The sequence below is a fragment of the Coffea eugenioides genome, chromosome 2 (genome assembly GCF_003713205.1).
Source record: "Coffea eugenioides isolate CCC68of chromosome 2, Ceug_1.0, whole genome shotgun sequence".
NCBI classification, from domain to species: domain Eukaryota; kingdom Viridiplantae; phylum Streptophyta; class Magnoliopsida; order Gentianales; family Rubiaceae; genus Coffea; species Coffea eugenioides.
Genome location: NC_040036.1, coordinates 15,498,045 through 15,519,776, shown reverse-complemented (window position 1 = coordinate 15,519,776; position 21,732 = coordinate 15,498,045). Strand labels below are relative to the sequence as shown.

General features: G+C 34.8%; 1 protein-coding gene and 1 pseudogene across 1 annotated transcript; one reads left to right on the top strand and one right to left on the bottom strand.

Annotated features, from left to right (window-relative positions):
• Positions 1-275: 275 nt before the first annotated feature.
• On the top strand, positions 276-4,032 carry LOC113757772 (annotated as a pseudogene).
• A 10,440-nt stretch (positions 4,033-14,472) lies between these two features.
• On the bottom strand, positions 14,473-15,651 carry LOC113757762 (F-box/kelch-repeat protein At3g23880-like). The gene has a single exon (XM_027300876.1). It carries the CDS (start codon positions 15,649-15,651, stop codon positions 14,473-14,475), a length of 1,179 nt encoding a protein of 392 aa, XP_027156677.1.
• Between the last annotated feature and the right edge of the window lie 6,081 nt (positions 15,652-21,732).

The following is a 21,732-nucleotide window of genomic DNA, read 5'->3' as shown; positions in this document are numbered from 1 at the left end:
TTTTGCTACTGGATTTTAGGAGATTTTCCATTGTCAAATACCTTGTTTGAAGCTGTTTGGAGGGACTGTAGGAGTTGATTATCTCATATTATGCATTATTTCTGCTGTAGGTTTGACTAATGAGAACAAAAACACACAGAATGGGTGCAATTTTTTTAAAAAACCTGATGGATAAGTGATGTGATAATTATTAGTTGTGGGTTAATTTGAAATTTTTGATAGAGTTATTGCTGTCACGTATTAGTCTGTTCATTTTGTCTAATTTTCTTTGAGGAATGACAGCAATGTCTGAACAGGGTTGTAAATACCAAGCAAGAATGGAATTTGGTTAAAAGGATAAGGAAGAGGATCAGGAAAAAATAGGAGCAGGTTGGAAATTAAATGGGTTTTGTTCTAGATATGTATGAGATTATGGGGAGTTATTAAAAGTGATTAAAAGTGCTTTTTGTATGGTCGAGTTGTTAAATGGTGTCTGTAATAAAGGATTGAAGGGTAATTGAACTTTTTCCAGGTTAGTAATATGTGAAAGCAAACATTCTTTGATGGTATGTTGCTCTGGGAGATAGAAAGGCATTATCAGAGCATGGTGAAAAAGAACATAGGATCCCCAGCCCTTTTCTTTTTTCTTTTTTCAATAGTAAACCTCATTTTTAACAGTTGAAATGCTCTCAAAAATGAATGAGAATTAGAATCCTATCAGCTTTGTTCTATTGACAAAATTTGTTATATTCATTTTTCATAGTCGAGTTAACGGGTGCTTAATTTTTATTACTATATACCACTTTGCTGTGAAGATATGTTTCTAGTTGGCTTATGAATGTTTTTTTACATCTTAAGCACAGGCTAAAGATAATCGGTCTAATTTGGGATAATGGGTTAGAGTGCTGCATTTGGTTAGGCCATTTCTTTCATTTCTACCAGAAGTTCAGAACGCTGACAGGAAGATTCCCTTCAGAGAGAAGGTGATATATACTGTCATCTCCCTTTTCATCTTTCTTGTCTGCAGTCAACTCCCTCTTAATGGCATCCATTCTACAACTGGGGCGGATCCTTTCTATTGGATGCGTGTCATTCTTGCCTCTAATCGTGGTACTGTCATGGAGCTGGGAATTACACCTATTGTAACGTCAGGACTGGTCATGCAATTGTTAGCTGGATCAAAAATCATTGAGGTTGACAACAATGTCCGCGAGGATCGAGCGCTTTTGTAAGTCGATTCTTCTCCTATGGTAGGATTGTGAACAGTTCTGGATTTGTGGCACTACCTTTCTTGCATTTGTTAACTTATTTTAGCACCTTGAATAGTTGATATTATCCGTAAGAACTTGGTCCTTTTTCTTTATTGTTCTCTTGATTTTAGGTATCTTTATGTACACAATTTTTTTCTTAAGCAGGATCATTGTTTGGAGGAACAATTGGTGGATGTCATGATTTTAGAATTTTTTATGCATTACATATTATTTCCAAAAGTTGATTATATTACCACTATACGCACATACATGCAAATATGCGCGCGCACACACATTATAACTGTATATGAGTTAAATGGGGATTTAGCTGTGACAATATTATGTCCACTCTGAAGCCTCAAGTTTAATTTCTTTATCTTGGTATTTGTTCTCTTTGAAAATATAAATGTCAATTGTTGCCTGAGCTTATTCATACAAGCTCTGTGTCAATACTTTTTATTTTTGAACAGCCACTGGATTTACTGTTATGAATTGACCAGAATTCACGCTTTTCCTTCAGAGCCTTTTTTTTTAAATTTTCTTTTCCTCCTCATTTCCTTAACTTCAAGTTTTACTGGATTCCTTCCTTCATTTTTGCTATTTTCTTTTTCTTTTTTTTTTTGTAAAATTGTTCTCTGTTGATCTGCAGAAATGGTGCTCAGAAGCTGCTCGGAATCCTGATTGCAGTTGGTGAAGCTGTTGCTTATGTGCTGTCAGGGATGTATGGCAGTGTGAGTGAACTTGGGGTTGGCAATGCCATTCTTATCATTGTTCAGCTTTTTTCGCTGGTATCATTGTCATATGCTTAGATGAGCTTCTTCAGAAGGGCTATGGTCTTGGCTCTGGGATTTCTTTATTCATAGCAACCAATATCTGGTATGTTGCCGATTCCACTTTTCACTTGTCATTCTTTTTAATGCTTTCCAATTGTTTAGGATTCATGATTTTTGGAGGCAGTGTGCTAAGTTGTTGCTAATCTTTTTAGTGAAAATATAATCTGGAAAGCATTTAGCCCCACCACTATCAATAGCGGGCGTGGTGCTGAGTTTGAAGGTGCTGTTATTGCTTTGTTCCATCTACTGATAACAAGGACAGATAAAGTTCGAGCTCTCCGTGAGGCCTTCTACCGACAGAATCTGCCAAATGTTACAAATCTTCTTGCTACAGTTTTGATCTTCCTCATAGTTATCTACTTCCAAGGTTTCCGTGTGGTTTTGCCTGTGCGCTCAAAGAATGCCCGTGGACAACAAGGCTCATATCCGATTAAGCTTTTTTACACCTCTAACATGCCCATCATTCTTCAATCTGCACTTGTAACAAACCTCTACTTCATCTCCCAGGTAATCTAGCTTGATGCTTCTTTGGTGGTTTGAAGCATTTCTGTCTTTTCGTAAGGTGAGGCTAGAATGTAATACTATCTTCTTCATCTGCAGTTGTTGTACCGAAGGTACAGTGGAAATTTCTTTGTCAGTTTGTTGGGCAAATGGAAGGAATCTGAATATTCAGGTCAGTCCATTCCTGTGGGTGGTCTGGCATACTATGTTACTGCACCATCAAGGTAAAGTTCTTTACTTCCTGAGAAAGTTTAATTTTCCATCCCCTTGCTCTGCTGATGGACATGGAAAAATACATGAAAACATCTGAATATTTTCACACTAATTTTCTAATCCTTATGTTTGGGAGCTGAATCTTTTTTCTTGATTTTGTTATCATTTATGTCAGTCTGGCGGACATGCTAGCACATCCCTTCCATGGGCTCTTTTATATAATCTTCATGATCAGTGCCTGTGCACTATTCTTGAAAACTTGGATTGAAGTATCTGGATCTTCAGCTAGAGATGTTGCCAAGCAGCTAAAGGTATGACTGATCTGACTCTTAGATTTTTTGTTGTAATTAATAGTGTTCAAGATATTTAAAATAGATTAGATTTGTTTTGGGCAACAATTTTTGGTTCTTTATGAAGAATTAGTAGTTTATTGGCTCTGGTACAATGCCCTTGTTTCATTGCTGTTTGGCCTCGAAACATGTCCTTGACTATGCGGACTGTGATTAATGCATAAGATATGGATATTGTAATTGTCCTTATTCATTGTACCCATAACACAAAAGAATTGGGACTTTGTTTCAGGGTGCCCTGCTATTACTCATTCAGAATAAACAGAACTTTTATGCTTTGTTTTAGTTCTCTCTGATTTGTTTTGTTGCTGAAAGTTCTTTAAGCAGTTGCATTTTATCTGGCATAGCTTTTGCGCATGCCCAACCTGTTGATTTAACTATAAGACTTTGAGCTTACTCATTGGTGCACAGCCGTGGAGGATAATATTTGATTTTGTCAATGCTTTTGCAGGAGCAACAAATGGTGATGCCTGGACATCGCAATTCCAATTTGCAGAAGGAACTGAACCGTTATATACCTACTGCAGCTGCCTTTGGTGGAATGTGCATTGGTGCATTAACAGTTTTGGCAGACTTAATGGGAGCTATTGGTTCAGGGACTGGAATTCTTCTTGCAGTTACTATTATTTATCAGTACTTTGAGACTTTTGAGAAGGAGAAAGCCAGTGAGCTAGGCTTCTTTGGATTCTAAGAGGGGAAAAACAATGAAATTATTAGATACAGGCTCCATAGGAACTACTCATCTGGGATATTACATGTAAAGCTGCTTGTTAGCACCCATGGATAGAGAGATTCAGGTTACGATTGTAGTCTAAAAGCTTTTATTATCAGCGGAACTCGCAAATTTTGTAGAACTGTGTTGTCAAAGGAGAATGAAAGCTTACATCTCAGGTCATTTGTTTTTAATGTAGAATGCCTTTGGGTTTGTTTTCTTTTCTTTTCCCGAGACAGTAAAAGTTTCAAAGATTCCAGGGCAGATGAGCTCTCGATGTTTAAACAGAAATAAAGATAGTAATGATCTGTATTGGTTCCAGTCCCTTATCATGACAATGCAAAACGTAAATATGATCAAAACTTCTTATAACGCAATCTGCAAAACTGGCTCTTGGTGTTGGACTCCGCAATTGGGCACAGGTTTTAGTCCATTTGTTATATTCTAATATCGCCAAACAATCCAACTATTTTTACCAGTCGTGAAGACTGGTTGATTCGTCTATCTTTTCCTTAATTTCTTTATGTTTGCTTATATGTTGGTCACTAATAAGATTCTTGCCTGAATTTTCAATGAAGTAATTTAGATGACATCACTATAGGCTTCATCTTCCTTCCCTTGTTCACTTTTTTCTTTTGATAGAAAAAATCATTTCATTTAATATATATATGCATTAATAATAGAAAATGCATCAAACAAATATGGCACAAATATATAGAAATTTGAAATCAATAGAAGTGGCAGATCGTAATACAAGACATTTGGATTGTGTGGTATGTGCAAACTCTAAAATGTTGACATCATATAGAAAAACAAACAGACCCTATATTTTCGCCTGGAAAATATTTTCACTGCAGAGGCACAAGAATGCTGTGGTCAGTTGGTCTAAGAATTTTACAAGCCATTTTCATCAAGAAGTACCTCAATAATAATCAAGCTACAAAAGGAAGCCAACTGAACATGAAAAGGAACAGTGGTAAGCAAATCCTCAAGTGTTTATAAAGTTTTTTTGGTTGCCTGTTTCTTCTTTGTAAAGTTATCATATCAAAAATAGACTCAGGGCATTGTGCTCCATGGAAAAGGAGCAGGGAAGAAAGGTTCTGGAAATCCATCCACAAGAATATCCAAAACACTTCTAATTATTTCTTCTTTTTAAAAAAAAAAAAATTAAATTCCTGCCATGCATTTTGGGATACCTCATACCTCTCTCCAATTAATGTCACAAATGAAAGCATTTGTTCAACACTTTATGTGTTGAGTTTAAATACTAAGTTATGCTTAGGACAGTAATCCATAATCTTTATAAGGTCCCTTTGGTTCTCAACTGAAAATTCTAAAAGTTGTAAAAGCAACTTTGATAACCGAATTTTCCTGCTTCAGAAAAATAGTACAAGACTCGCACGTATAAGTTGAAAGTTTGGGAAAGTTGTTGGACGTTCAAGGTAATTTACCGATATCCAAGAATCCATTCAAAATGGGTCCATTCAGAGCTATGGAGTGTCTCCCCTTGAAAAAAAAAAAAAAAAAAAAAATCAACAGTCCTTTGAACAAGGGCTAAGCATGCCTAAATTTGATGCAAATTTAATATTGTGGGTTTAGCATTCATGTAACTTACTCATTACATAATTTTCACAATACATTCTCAAAATCAAAACACTGGCCTACCTTAGAAGGTTGGGATTCATGTAACCACTAGCTAGAATATCATCTTCTGCACTTGAACCTCTATTTGCATTTTTTGAGAGCTATCGTCACAATGAAAAGTCCCATACAGCCATCCCCAAAAATCGTCTTGGATCAACAACTTGAAAACTTACTTCTAAGGTAGATGCCTGAGGTCCTAGATTTAGAGACCTTGAGCTACATAGAGGGGCTGAGAGATAGCTTGGATATCTTCCCCTGAAAGGAAATGTTCAAGTTTCAGTTTGACATACAAGTCCAAATTCAAAACATAGTACGCACGGAATCAGCACAGTTGAAGCATACATTAATTTATAACCTCCAGCTTCCTAGCTTTGCAGTGTACGTAAACCAAACAATTAAACGACCTCTAACCAACAAATAAATATGTAATGGTTTGGCAATAATTTCATCTTGGACTCTTCTCTAGGGTGGGCAAAGAAGTTGTTGGAATCTCCTCTCGTCTTTATAATACAGTAACCATATGCACTTTTATGCTTCCAAATTTTGGAGTTTGGAAGAGGAAACATAGAAAATTTTGTTCTCAAATGTACCGAATATTGGTTGTTATCAGAAGCTGATTTTGAGGTTCCGGCAACCCTTGGAACCAGCTTCAGAATCATTTCATCCTTCTTGTCCACTGGAACTGAGTTGGGAAGGGACTTGACAATTGGCACTACAAGATAAAATGGATACTTCAACGTCACAGTTAACTGGCATTGGACAACAACTGCTTTGGCAGGCAAAGAAAGAGAAAGCTCAGTATCTGCACCAAGTAATGCAGTTGTTGGCAATGAAGATTCAGCACTAGTAGATTTTACCAGACTGAGATGAGGTGGAAACGGTGTTAATAGTTTCCATGTTAAATGCTGGAACTGAAGGGAATCCAAATTTTGCTGGAAGATTGTGATTTGAATTGTCTTGGGGCGTTTTAACCCTTACTGCCTAGCCAAATTTGAAATTGTTACACCTCCAGATTCTAATACAGGAACCTTCCCTGTTCTAGAGTTCACTTTTGGGTTTTGAACCATATGTTCAAGAGCTTTTATTCAAATGAAGGGACTTCAGTTGAAGTATATAATGTCTCCTAGTGAATTCAGATGCTTTTCTGTAGAACCAAAATTGCACGGTGGAAGCACGTATAATTTGACACATAAAAAAGATGCACGGCATGCAACTTATCCGAATGAGTAGTCCAAATGGATCACATGGCAAACTCCTGTTCTACTGATTAATTTTTTGACGTGTACACTATTAAATAAGCAAAATAATAAAGCTTGGTTTTAAAAAAAATTTCCAACATTAATTCTCTACTACCCAAGAACTTTTCTCCTGGAATTGATGCTCCTGCTAAGTTAAAGGTTTCCTGAACAGCTCCTGCTGGAGAACCTTTCTTTGGCACAAGTCCATGGGCAACCAAGGAACCTTTCGACTTTAAATTGGAGACGCTGCTGTTGGTGTATACCCATAATAAGGATTTGCCATGTTGGTTGCCTCTGAAGGACCATTACGGGAACAACTGATAGAAGGATTTGTTTTAACAAATCTTAGATCATTAGGTTCTGAATTTTAGATTCTGCCTCAGATGTTAGTGAAAGAGAAAATTTAATATTGCTTTGTCAAACCGCCAATGTAATAAAGGGTTATACATCATGTTTTAAAGACACTTAGGATTTGTTTGGATCGATGGATTTCGATTTTTTTTTCAAATGAATTCACATGAAATCCATATTAATTCAATTACGCTATCTGGTTGTTGGTGATCATAATATGATAGGTAGAACTTAAGGTTAAAAAAAAAAAAACTAGTGTGAAATTAGAAAAACTAAAGCTTCAGAGGTTAAATTGTTGAATTTCGTAATTCTCCTTTTTCTGACTTCTTTTGCATCTGGATCTTCTTGCTGGTATTTGTAAACTTACAAATTCCTCTAACAAATTTATGGATTTCAAATCCAATTCTTTTGCTAGTCATCCAAACAAGGGACTGAATTTGGGTGGACGGTTTTTTAAATCAAATACATCCAAATACCTCAATTCAAAGGACCCTTATTTGATAAAAGCCCCAAATGTTAATATTTTGAAAAAGTGATGTTAAATTGCATAAGTTAATTGTAAAGAAAATAATAAATGTGAGTGAATGCCATTATATGGCTATTTGTGTGTTGGAACCATCATAGATAATTCATTAAAGGGTCCTTCTATTTTTTTTTCATCTTCTCATATAAGTTTGAGGAGCTATCTATATACCACGGACTGAATATATATATATATATATATATATATTGTGTTTCACAAAGGCAACATTTTATTTTTCACACAAGTAAAACCTTTGTGTGCTTGTCGAAAAAGTACCCCTCCTTTGCATAACATAGATACATATACAAAATATAGCTTCACAATTTCTCCATTTGGCTTGACATGAAAAACAGACTCTGTCTATAAAGGTATTAACAATTATAGCTAGCTCTTTCCTTGCTATCCCTTGATCTAAGAATAGAGTCATGTAAATTTAACATTGCATTCCCTTTTTAAATTTCCTTACTCTCTATGTCATGAGACTTGCAAAGAATCTCTTAGCTCTTGGTTTCTAAGTGAATTTGAGGAATTAGTGAATATAAAAGTTGGTGAAGATTGTCAATGAATCTTAGACATTTGGAATGGTTAAATTATAGGTCTATGCTGCACCCTAAAAGCTGAGTCATGAACGGCAGAACGTTGGAGCAGATGAACTAATGAAGCTTTCGGATACGAGACAAATACTCCCCATTTTGAGATAAGCACGAAATGAACACAGTTGAAACGTCCCTTCATCCAACAACATTCAGGCTCCTAGTTTTGCAGTATGTAACCCAAGAAGCATATGGACTCTTAACGCACAAATAATATGCATTGGTTTGACGACTTCTCTAGGGTGGGTGCAAGTTGATCGAATTTCCTCATCATTGCAATAGATGTAGTAAGCATACGGGCTTTCGTGCTTCCCAAAATTTGCAATTTGGAAGAGGAAACCATAAAAATTTCGTACTCAAATGTACACAAAGTTATTGTGATCAGGGAGGAGATGGTGCACTTCAATAAACAAAATTTATTGTTTTATCATACTATCAATCAATGTAAAATGAAGTTACATAACGTTTGAAAGGCACTAGTTGCCAGAGGCCCCAAATGATACTATGTTAAAGAAGCGGAATTTAATAGAATATGTTTCTACATGCAAAGAAAATGATAAATGTAAGTACATTCATATAATAATTTGTATCTGAATACAAAATGATAATAATAAGTAAGCATTAAAGGGTCCTAACTTTTCACCCTCTTGCATAAACGTAAAGAGTTATAGACCAGAATCAAATGTTTATGTGTATTCATGAATGCAAAAAAAAAAAAAATTAAAACCTTTGCGTATGCATAGAAATGCACTTCCTTTAGAAACATACATGCGTATACAAATCGTACCTTGACAACCTCCCCGTTTGGCTTGTTGTCTCCTCGCTATCTCTTGATCTCACAGTCTTAGTTATCGGAAAGGACCATGCATTAGTCCTTTTCCTTTTTCCTTACTCTATGCGAGACTTTCAAAGAACCTTTTGGTTCTTGGCCTCGCAGTAAATTTGAGGAATAAGGCTATGTAGATGTTGGATATTAGGCCAAGAAGTAAAAAGAAGCACTTGGAGTCTAGGATAATTCATTGATTCATTTATACTCTTTCTTAATCATCTTGATGCATACAGAACTCATTCATAGTTGAGTACATCATTCAAGAATAAATTCATTGGAATATATAGAGGAAATTCGAGACAACTCACTTATCAATTAACTCGTTAATTTGACTTGCCAACCAACTAATTATTGTTAAGTAGAAGTTTGGTCGAGATGCTAAGACAATATAATAGCTAGTTCGCTCCTCGCTATCCTTGATCTAAGAATGAAAGTCATCTGAAATGCACTTGCATCATGTCATGTCTTTGTTGCATCTAATAGGAGAGAGGAATGTGGTAAAATGCAGTTAATTGTCCTATCTTGGTAAGAAAACAAATGGAACTTGCGGATAAAAAGGCAAATATTCCCCGTTCTCACATTTAGCTTCAAGTGAAATGTGGTTAATAGTCCTACATTGGTTTGCTTTTTTTTTTTTAGAATATTGTCAGAACCACATTAGTTTGATCCTAAAGATAAGGATTAATCGAACTAGTACTATTTGCAAAATAAAGTGCATGTGGCGTTCACACGACTTCTATTGCTAATTCTCTGTAATTTTTCATCAATTCTGCAATTAGAGAGAATTAATCATCTTTAAACTCCAATATCAATATTTGTTATTTTAAGTCCTATTTCTATCTGCTAATATTCCCATGCTCTTGATAATTTGGTTTTGCTCATGCAAAAGCCAATTCATGCAAATAGCAATAGCCATATTCAGATACCAAAAAAGATAGGATCGACCACAAAACAAAAGAAGAGACATATACATTAGCATAAACTCTTATCTCTTTTCTACTTATACGAACGCATGATCATCAAGATAACAAAACCCCACATCAGCAGAAGTCCATAAAAATCCACAAAACATCTCATGATCATTAATGTACAAATTCCACATTAATAATCAACAGCCCAGAAGGAAAAATGGACGACACCACCCAAGAAAAAAAAAAAAAAAACCACCAAAACCTTTTTTAATGAGTATCTATTAGACACCCTACCTATTAATGGATTAAGCAAGTTAGACCTTTAAGTTTGGCAAAACTACAAAATGGTCCTGAAATGCAAGATTTTATAACCAAACACTCCCAGCTGTGGGTAAATTAACGTTGGCATTTTCTTGCTAAAAAGACAAGGGGACCAAAAAACCCCACCTCAAGCCTACAAGGCAAAGAGGGGAGAGGTAAGGGGAAAAGAGAAAGGAGAGGATTTGAGCCAATAATAATAATAATAATCTTCCCAAATTTCCTTTGCAGTTCTTAGTCTCCGTCCTCCAAGCTTGATTTCTCAACACTTTGTAATCATCATTAGATGAATTGTAACCAAATGCAGAGACAGTAAGTCTAAATAATGAAGGCTTGGTGGCAATATGAGAGAACTCTTTTGGATTTTGGGGTTGTGTGGGAGAACTTTTCTCCTAATGGATCATTACATTGGCACAAGAATATTGTTGGCCATTTGGCCTAAGAAATTTTCAAGTCGATGAAATAAAATTATCCTCTCCTTATACAAAAGAAAAAGGGAAAATAGAAGAAGTAATTTGGATTTTCTCGTGGATGGATTCCAGAACCTCACTTGATATGATAAAACCCTCAGTCTATCCTCGAGTCTTGATAAGATAACTTGACAGAGAAGAAAGAGGGAACGGAAAAACTTTATGAACACTCGAGGATCTGCATATGATTATTTCTTTTGATGTTCATGTTGATTTCCTCTTGTAGCTTGATTGAGGTACTTCTTGATGAAAATGGGATCCATAATTAAGTAGCACCATGATTTAGACAGGTACCTGATATGGATGAGTGACTTAACAGGAAGTCTAGATATTGTTTCCATTATAATTTCTATTCGAAGAGTCAACTACATAAAAACATGCAAAATAAGCACTCATCATGTATCGTGCAACCACCTTGCTTGTAATGCTATGACGTACGAGGTGTTCTTTAATCCTGAACTTGCACGAGAGTTCTACTAGAAATTGGATACACAACGTTTTAGTCTATCGTAAAATCAGCTTTTGTCTACTGAGTTCCCTTTTTTTAGGGAAAAGTCATGGTCCTTGTACTTCAGCAAGTTTTTGTGTAATGACCAAATAGTCCCCCATTTCATGCATGTTTATATTCAATCTGGCTCTGTAGTTGCATTATTTCAAGCAGAAAGGTTATTCTTGGTGAGGTCATTGTTTGCAAAAATTCTGCACGTCCCATCAATTGTTAAAGTTAGAAAAGGCCAAGTAATTCTTTTTATTTTGTTTATGATTTTTATAGGAAAAATGCAAGGAGGATTTTGTTATCTCCAGGACCTGGCGAGACTAACCCTTTTTCTTTTTGGTTGGAACCTTTTTTGTTTTTTTCTCTAGTGAAACTTCTCTGTCATAATTATTGCTAATCTTTTTGTTGTTATTGCTTTAAATGCAATTATAGGAGCACCTCAAGATTCAGGAATATTGTTGCAAACAGTATTGGAACTGGGACAAAGGGTACCGTTATTTGGTGTGTGTATGGGGCTGCAGTCTACTGGGGAGGCTTTTGGAGGTATCCTTCATCTCCGTCTTAGAAACTTTAGAATTCTCACCACCTTACAATCTTCAACAGCGTAAATGGTAACCAAATGCAGAGTGAATCCGAAAAACGAAGTGCCAATATTACCACTCGGTGGTAGTAGAATTCCTTTGGATTGCACAAATGTTCTAACTTTAGATGTTGAGGATATGTGGCATAACTTTCTTCCTGTAGACCATTGCAGAGGTACACAATAATGTAGGCCAGTTGGCCTGAGAATCTATGTAAGTTTTTGAAATAAAAATATATATGTAGTTCCTTGCCAGAAAATAAAAAATGAGCAGATTTTGTTATGGATGGATTCCACAAGAACAACTTTCCAATAATCAAAATGCAGATCAAGCCATTAAACTAATCCTAGAGCCTTACTTGGCCGCTCCTTTCTGTACAAGATACGTGATAAATTCGCAAAGAAGAATAAGCCTTCACCAAGTTGTTGTACTAAATTTTGATAAATGAAAAAAGACGAGTACGAAAAAGGGCTTTTGATTTAAAGACTCCGGACTAAACCTGCATACAAATGTGAAAGTTGTAACGTGGCGTGCAGTATACAAGAAAATGTAAAAATTTTCGTTTATATTTATGTATTCATGAATTTCTCTTGCCACTAATGAGACGCTTCCTCTCTCATTGAACTCATGGTTTGGAAGATTCTTTAAAAGGCTAATGAGTTCTAGAGACGGATTTCTCACAATGAAAAGCAATCTTGATAATTCGAAATTCCAAATCAGAAAATACGAAACAACTACAATTAACACATGATAGAACAGGAGTTTGCCTTTTTACTCACTTATTATTTATCATCGAATGTGAAATAATAGTGCTTTCTTTTGATTTGAACTTTGTAACCTAATAGTACTTTCTTTCGATTTGAACTTGTTACTCCGTTAGTGTATATATTCCAAATCAATCATATGATTAGGAAGGATTTTAGGTGTCATTTCGTATCAGCCATCCAAGTGGAAGGTGATATTTGGGTGATACATTTGCCGGTGATATATATTATTACTCCTTTCATTATTTGGTTTTGCTTGAATATTCTATTTACAATACCCAATCGCCTATAGTAACAACCCCTTACGCAAGGTAGATTCATAAAGGGTTAAAAACAAAAAAAAAAAAAAAAACCCTACTTTCAAAACGTATAATATGGCATCCCATATTTTGAACTAAATTGTAAAGGTGATAGTATCCGTTAAATTTAATGGAAATGGACGAAATGATCAAAACGTTATGATATAATTAAGCAAAAGACAGCTCAAAAAAAATATTTGTTTTATTCTCTGGATAGAGAGAATTGAGGGTGAAAGGGTAGAACAGGTATATTTATTAAAAATTAGGTATAAATTTTTTTTAAAATTCCAATAAGTCATTTTTGTTAAGTTTAATGGATTGCGTCACCTTATAATTTAATTTAAATCATGAAATGTTATGTTATACGTTTTGAAATTATGGGGGGTTTTTTTGTATATTAAATTTATCATAGGGGGCTTTTTTTTTGTTTTTTTACCCATTCATAAAAAACAAAAACAAACTTCTCTTTCAAAAAGAGAGAAGAACATTTGTCCCAAAAACAAACTTCTCTTTCAAAAAGAGAGAAGAACATTTGTCCCAAAAAAAAAAAAAGCCATTAAGTTATGACAATTTGCTTTCCTTTCAGCAGTTTTGATGTGAGTGTACAAAGTTGGTGTAGTTTGATTTGAGGAAAAGATGTATATCTCGCTGTAAAGACTTCTGAATGATCGATGAAAAGTTTAATATTTGCCCAAGAAAAGGTATCATTATACGATATCAGTTTGTTTTAGAACAAAATAAGTGACAAAAAGTTGAATACATTTTCGAATGACGAATGATATGACAAGAAAATTCAAACCGTATATCCTTCTCATCCAATTTCAAAGTTGCTGTAATGAATCTTCAACCACAAAAATGGAAAAAAAAAAATTTTTAAAAAAAACCATGTCTGATAATACACTATTAAGTGCGAGAAAAGCCTCAAATCACTATAATCCCGATAAACTGTAAATTCATAACAATAACCATTACACATAGTAAACTATAAATTGACGAAGCAGAAATGTAGAATATATACTCATAGTAAACAAAAAAAGCCATTAAGCTATGACAATTTGCTTTCCTTTCAGCAGTTTTGATGTGAGTGTACAAAGTTGGTGTACTTTGATATGAGGAAAAGATGTATATCTCGCTGTAAAGACTTCTGAATGATCGATGAAAAGTTTAATATTTGCCCAAGAAAAGGTATCATTATACGATATCAGTTTGTTTTAGAACAAAATAAGTGACAAAAAGTTGAATACATTTTCGAATGACGAATGATATGACAAGAAAATTCAAACCGTATATCCTTCTCTAATCATCCAATTTCACAGTTGCTGTAATGAATCTTCAACCACAAAAATGGAAAAATTTAAAAAAAAAAAAAATCATGTCTGATAATACACTATTAAGTGCGAGAAAAGCCTCAAATCACTATAATCCCGATAAACTGTAAATTCATAACAATAGCCATTACACTCGGTTCCTAGTTTCTACAGCGCAGAAACTATAAATTGACGAAGCAGAAATGTAGAATATATACTCATAGTAAACAAAATTTATTGCTTAATCAAACTGTGAATGCAAGGTCCTTAAACAACAGAATGCCGTTTTGATATTGGAATTCAATTGCCTCTAAGCTCCATTTCTTAGACAGGGTGAAACTAAAGTCTCCTCATAGACATGGACTTCGCGGACATAAGAAATCCCACTGCTAATTTTGGTCTCAACTCCCAAAGATTTCTCTGTATATAGTCCTAAAACTCCTTTCAAATCATCCTCTTTTGCCTCCAGCAAAACTTCCCCGTTCTCAAACAAGTACCTTGGGACGATGTAATAACAAGCCCTTGAGGAATGTGGCTGTAGAGGGACATCTTGATACTGAATCCCAACCATTTTTTCCCAACATTTCTGAGGACCATTTGCATCCTTCATTCCCCACAAAACAAAATGGCTTGTAATATAATTGCAATACAAGGAAAGCATTCCTCCCAAAACAGCTAATCCAAACTCGTGAATCTCAGGCCTACTTGGATGGTCATCAGGAAGTGGTAGCTCACCATAAGTTTCTGTTGACAGTTCAAAAGAGATGATTTTAGAAGCTTGACTTGTATCTTCACCACTGTCAATCAACCAATAAATTGATCCATTCGCGAACTTCCCATCAGATTTGGCATAAAAAGGATAAGGGCATTCCTGAATTTTTCTCCAAGAATCTGATTTCAGTGAATAAATTTTTGTTTCTGTTCTTACAGGTCCGCGCCCTGAAAACTTTATAATTCTTACCAGTTTATAATCATCAGTGTGCGGATCATAACCAAATGCACAAACAGCAACTCCAACAAAAGAATTGGCACCAATTTCGTGTGGAGTATCAATGACTGGTGATTGAAGTCTTTTGTGCAGTCTTAGGGATGGATTCCACAAGAACAATTCTCCCTCCATCCAAATGCAAAATAAGCCATTACAAACTTCCACAAATGCTATTCTGCCAGCCCTTTTCCCTAAGGGATAAAGCTTGAGCGCATCCTTGATGGAATGACTGGGGAAAGACAAAAGAGGAAAAGACCAAACTGTATGAATACTCGAGCTACTGTACACCATAGCCCTTTTCAGGTTCAGGTTGGAGGGATTTCTGGCTTGGCTGAGGTGTTTCTTGATGAAGTTGGAGTCAATAATTAGTGAACACCATGATTTAGAAACGCACCTGAAGCGTATCAGTGACTTCGCAGGAAGTCTGCAGAGTATTTCAATGATGATTTCTGTTGGAAGATTCACTGATCCCGCCGTGCATGGTGGAGCATTGCTTTCCATTGTCACAACTGACAAATATTAGAGTTTAGTTTTCTTCAGAGGGCTTAATTATTAGAGGAGAAGAATTCGTTTATCATTGAAATGAAATGAAGAAAAAAGTAGATTAGCCTATCCAGTGGAAGCACACATTTGAAGACAAGGATTACTACAGGATTATTGATTATATCGATAACAAGCAGTGAGTCCAGGACAAGATAAAAACTTCGATCTCATCGCTGACGACACGCCAAGCCAATAATTAAGGACACGAAAAGCAACATCAATTTACCTCAGCTTGTTGTTTTATAAATGTGATCTTCCTAGGCCGCCTTTGATTATCCTGCCATGGTTTTAATCTATGTTTTCAGAACCGGACCGGATATCGACTCGGCCGAGGTCAGGGGTCAGGGGTCAATGGGTTCGACCGGGGGTCGATAGGGGGTCGAACCGGATGATGTCATAAATAAAAATTATTTAAAAATTAAATTATTGTATATAAAATATCCAATAACATATTGATATTAATAAAGGTATATTTATATATATTTGATGTTTCAAATATATTTAACAAGAAAATACAAAGAAATTAGAACAATCAAGTAACAATTTATATTATTTAATAAAATTAACAAGTTTAAAATTAAAATTATGGATTTAATTGAAAAATAACATCAAATTTTAGGACAATATTTATAAAGTATGAAATATTTGAAGTATATTAATAAGTTTTCACAATTTAGGGGGTCAAAACATAATATTAAAAAAGTTTGAACTTTTTTTACAAAATCTACTGTTGGACCGGTTTTTCCGGTTCTGTACCGGTCAAACCCGGTCAAACCCGGTTTTTGACCGGAGTTGACCGAGTTTTAAATCTCCCGGTTCTGATGATCAACTCGGACCGGACACTTGGCCGGTTCCCGGTTCAACCGGTCGGACCGGCCGGTCCGGTCCGAGTTTGAAAACACAGGTTTTAATTGGGTTAATTTAGTAGACGTATCCAGTTAATGTCACTTTCAATTCGATAGTGCTTGGTTGCAAGGAAAGATGAAGGAAAGTGAAGAAAAATAAGTTTGGGCTGAGGAAATAATCAAAATGGAGGATTAATTCGGTTAAGTGGATGTATCATTCCGTGCATAAAAAATAACCAAATTATGGAATGATACAGGTTTTATAATTTAATTCTGTATCATCTCACAAACTAAACAAACCCTAATAGCGTATATATTAGGATTTAGATACATATCATATATATAAAATTTGGTATTCAAATTCAAATTCAAATTATATAGAATGCATGTAAATCCATCAGTGTATACACTAATAGTGTGGAAAGATTAATTCTGTTAATTATTATAGGGGATAATTTCAGAAACCTCCCCCGAGGCTTCTATTAATTATAGATAGCTCCCCTCAATTATTCAAAATTACACTTACTACCCTTACTTTTACTATTTAGGTAACCATGTAGGCCCAATAACCTAGATTCTTTTTCAATAATCCTAAACTACCCTTCTATTAAAATTGTGAAAACAAAAAGGAAAAATAATTTAGTCATCACCTTCCACCTATACATTTTTGCAACTAATCAAGTATTCCCAACTCAATCCCTCTCTACAGTATGGCAGAGTTCCAAATTCACTCCAACTCAGTCCCCAAAATTTGGACAGTCATAAAATCCCCAACCTCTGCTCAAATGCTTTTAGTGCAAATCAATTACAACAATCACCTCAAATACCCAAATGTTTCTACAATTCATCTATTTCATTTCTTGTCCAAAATTAACCAATCTCACATTCCAAATTGTGATCTCATTGGCTGTCATCTTGCCAAACATAAAACAATATCCTAGCCTACGACCACCAATACCAAAGAGCAATGCTTTTACATAGCAAAGCATATAATTTAGTAATACTCCATCAACATCTAGGGATCTAGACCAACTTCGATATCCATACCAAACTACTATCAACTATTGCAAATCAATTAAAGAAACCCAAATGCAGCTGTTAATATACAAGAAAATTTATCTTTATGGAAGACAAAATTGTATGCCCCTCATCTAGACCTTTTCCCCTTCCAACCAGTTTCTTTTTTTCTTTTTAAATCTATCACTAGATCCTCTTCGTGTCTATCTATTTCAACAATAAAATCTACTCACCTCAATTTATTATTTGGCAATTTCAAGTCATTAGCATCAGCAAAGCATAAGAAAAGTTGGAAAATCAAAAGGTTCTAATTACTGAGAATGAGAGAGGCGAACATAGTTTTGCTGTCATTATGGCTGGTGTGAACAGGTTATGGGAAAAACAAGAAAAGAGATAGGACTCAAGAGGGATGGGAGAAACCAAGAACTATAAATAGTTGGTGAATCTGTGGCAAGATGAATAGTAATGACAAATTTTTTTTCCGTTTCACCATTTTGTTTCATCGCATGGTATAGATTATCTATTTAATGAAGGACATTGTTGTCATTTCACTGCATCAAGGGAGGTCGGTGTAATTTTCTAAACCTGAAGGGAGCTGTGTGAAAATGCAAGTAACCTCATGGGAGGTTTCTGAAATTATCCCTTATTATAGTGATATTAAGGAAGGAGTTCAGGACAGCAAAAGAAACTTGGATTTTTTGGCTAATAACAGGCCAAGCAAATAATTGAGGACAGAAAACACAACATCAATTTACCTCAGCTCCTTGGATTTTATATTTGTTGCTTAATAAATGTGATTTTCCTAGGCCTTTCATTATCTTCCCATGGTTTTAATTGGGTAAATATGGAAGAGGAATATTCTTGATTTGGAGGAATCACGTTTAATACTTTAATCAGACTGGAAATGAATCAACGTCGACGGTCATTCCTCATGGATTGATGCGGACTACAGCCAACGGGTTGCCTCCTTTAATTGTCATAAATACATCGAAGTTTTGGTATTGCAATAACATGTTAGGCATCAAAATTTACAGAAGCAACAGATAAAGTATCTAACATATAATACGGAATTGGACGATCATTTGATTCAAAGAAAAAAAAAAAAGAATTACGAATGAAACAGAATTAAGCACAAGTTGAGGTTAGCTTGGTGACAAATTTTTTCTTCCTGCGGCTGGTCGTTTCATCTTGGAAAAATTAAGCACAAGTTATTAATCTCTTCGAGGAACCATGGAGTCGTCACTCCATATAAATTATTAGATTCACCAATGAAATGGACCAGGTTTTTTTTAAAACCATGTTTAGCGCTCGTTTTAATTAGATTCGAGTTTATGAATTTAGGGACCTAATACACACATTTTAAATGTTTAGGGAAAAAAATTGAAAGATGGATGAAAAAATTCAAGAACTATTGGTGCCATTTAGCCTCTAATAGTTTTCTGTAAAATTGATCAAATAATGCATAGTGAAAGACTAAAACGAAGAATTCAACGGTACATTTAAAACCAAATCAAACATAACTATGAGGTTGTATGGGATGATTTCTAAACCTAGGTAGGTGGAAATCAATAAAAGTTCAATCCATTTGGGCAAATATATAATTGGAATTCAGTGCTTATTCTCCAAGATCGGTGGTTGTGTAAAGTTAGAAATTAGAATAAGGTCATTTTCTTACTTCAAAGCAACGGTGAAAAATGGCAGCATGGCATGTGATTAACAAATGATTCTACATCATTCTGCGTTATTCCAAAAGCCATAGAAGAAAAATTCCTTCCAAAGATTCCAGGAAAAATATATACCATATATAATTAAAATATACAAAATCATAACCAAGTTTTGAATCAATTTTTAACCAAATATACACTCTTTTGAATAAAGTGTTATCGTAATCTTTTTCCAGAAACACATCTAGAAGATGAAATGCAAATGGAGAAAACAAAGATAAAACTACAGCAGGAGCCTCAATTACTAGGGAGTGCTTGTTCCTCAATTTTTATCATTTATGTTTTGTTCTAGACCCCACTGAGAGAGAGATAGATTTTTTTCCGAATTATGGAGATGGATTTAATTTGTGATTATAGATAATTAACTCCAAATTTTATTGATCCTTGATCCAAGAAATAATTTTTTTTTATAAAAAGTGATGCTATCTTGCTCTATCTGCCACCAAAGCCAACAATTATTCTAGCAGCAAGATGTTGTGGGTGTATAATAATTACTTCACTACTTATTGAAAATGAAAACAAGGCCTGCTTCTCCATTAAGCCTTTTGGAATTATATTATCCACCAGACACGCTTATCCATTTTATAGGTTCACATAATTAGCATTGCATAGTTCTTAATAGGATGTATTGCAACAAAATCATTACCTTTTACATGCCTTGTGATCTACTACATTGAAATGACTGTTTAGTATTATGAAAGGGGACTACAATTAACAAATTGGCGAAGGTCTAATAATTGTATTTGAGGAAAAACCAATTAAAGTTAAGGGGTCATAGTCACCTTTAAAAACATCATTCAGGAGTTCATCAAATTCCATTCCACATTAACTTAAGTACCCATTGCCCATGCCCTATAAACTACAAAATAATATGATTGAAGAAGGAAAAAAAAAATCATTTTCTCCAATTAGCAACATTTTGTTGGGAGAACGCAGAAATTAGAAAAACAAACATTGAACTTGTAAAGTGAAATGTATTGCCTTCTTGTCGCCTTTTTTCATAAGGCTATTGGCATTACACATGTTCTTCATCTTCTGTTCTTGATTGTCTGCCTTTAGGGCGATGATGGAGTGCAAAATGTTTCGGCTTGACAAAGAACAACTTCACTTTGAAAAGGTAACATGGGAGATGCAGTCGACCCATACGGATTACTATTGCTCAGCATCTTTTGAGTGGAAATTGACCAAGAATTGTAGAGGTGATATTTGACAAGACCTTTATACCTTCATACATGTGATGCTAGCTAAGCCTGCAAGATTTTGTGTTATGTAGGACCAAAAATGCATGAAAAAATTCAGTGGAAAATTTGCAGCATTTTTCTAGCTAAGCCATCTTGTTTTTGCTTTTGGTTGATAATTTCTTCTTTGATAGATAAGGTGGAAAGTTTATAGATTAGAGAATTCAACGGGAAGCTTTTGCATATCGGTGTAAAAGTCGTAAAGATACAATTATGAGCTAGTTCATGTACCATATAACATGTGAATATCGTATGACGTGACAAAAGAAAATGTGTAGAAGAAAGGAAATATATAATTGAAAAACATCAAGCATTATCCCTATAGCTTTGTCTTGCCCCCCCCCCCCCCCCAGCACACACCAGTACACCACCCCATCCTCAAAAATAAAATCCTTTTTATTATTTTTTTTCTTTTGCTAGATTGGTTAGTGGGTTTGAATTTGGTTGCTGATTTGTTAATAATTTAGACCCACTTTTCGTGAGTTTTCATGATGAAAAAGAATTCTATTGCTCAAATTCAGTGTTCATTCACAAGTACTTATGGCTAATTGAGAAAGTTCATTCGAATTTCCAATAGCCACTTTGGTTCAGGCGTTGGTGATGTAGCGACCAAGACCCGATAGTCTTGAATTGATTGACATTGACAGCAAAATTATCCCAGCAACTGATTCTCCCCAAATGATTGCAGGAGCAATAGTGCTTACTTCAAGATGTTTAAACAAATAATTTTAGTGGACCAAACAAAACCAATCCATTTTCAAAGTTTCATTTGACTAAACCAATAAGTTGGAAAGTTTATTCCTACCATACTATTGTATGTAGAATATGAGGAATCATGCGCAAAAGTTCAAGAATTAAATTGAACCATGTATTGCACCGAATGCGCATGATAACGACCTGAATTATCTTTAACTTGTGATTTTGAAATTTTTCTTTTTTTTTTTTAATTTTAAAGAAATGAAGGAGCCAATTCGAATATACAATTTGAACATGGGCCAATTCTTCCTTCAAGATATTAATTGTAAACAATTTGTCAAGAAGTAAGGGGAAATTTATATGATTAGTATGTAAGATGAGTGGACTAAATGTGGAAGACAGACACCTGTGGGAATTTTTTTTTTCTTCTCAATATGCAAAATTTTTGAACTTTCACTTCAAGAATCTTGTCGAATCAAAAGAAATGGTCAAGCCCACACTAAGGACCAAAGAAAGTAA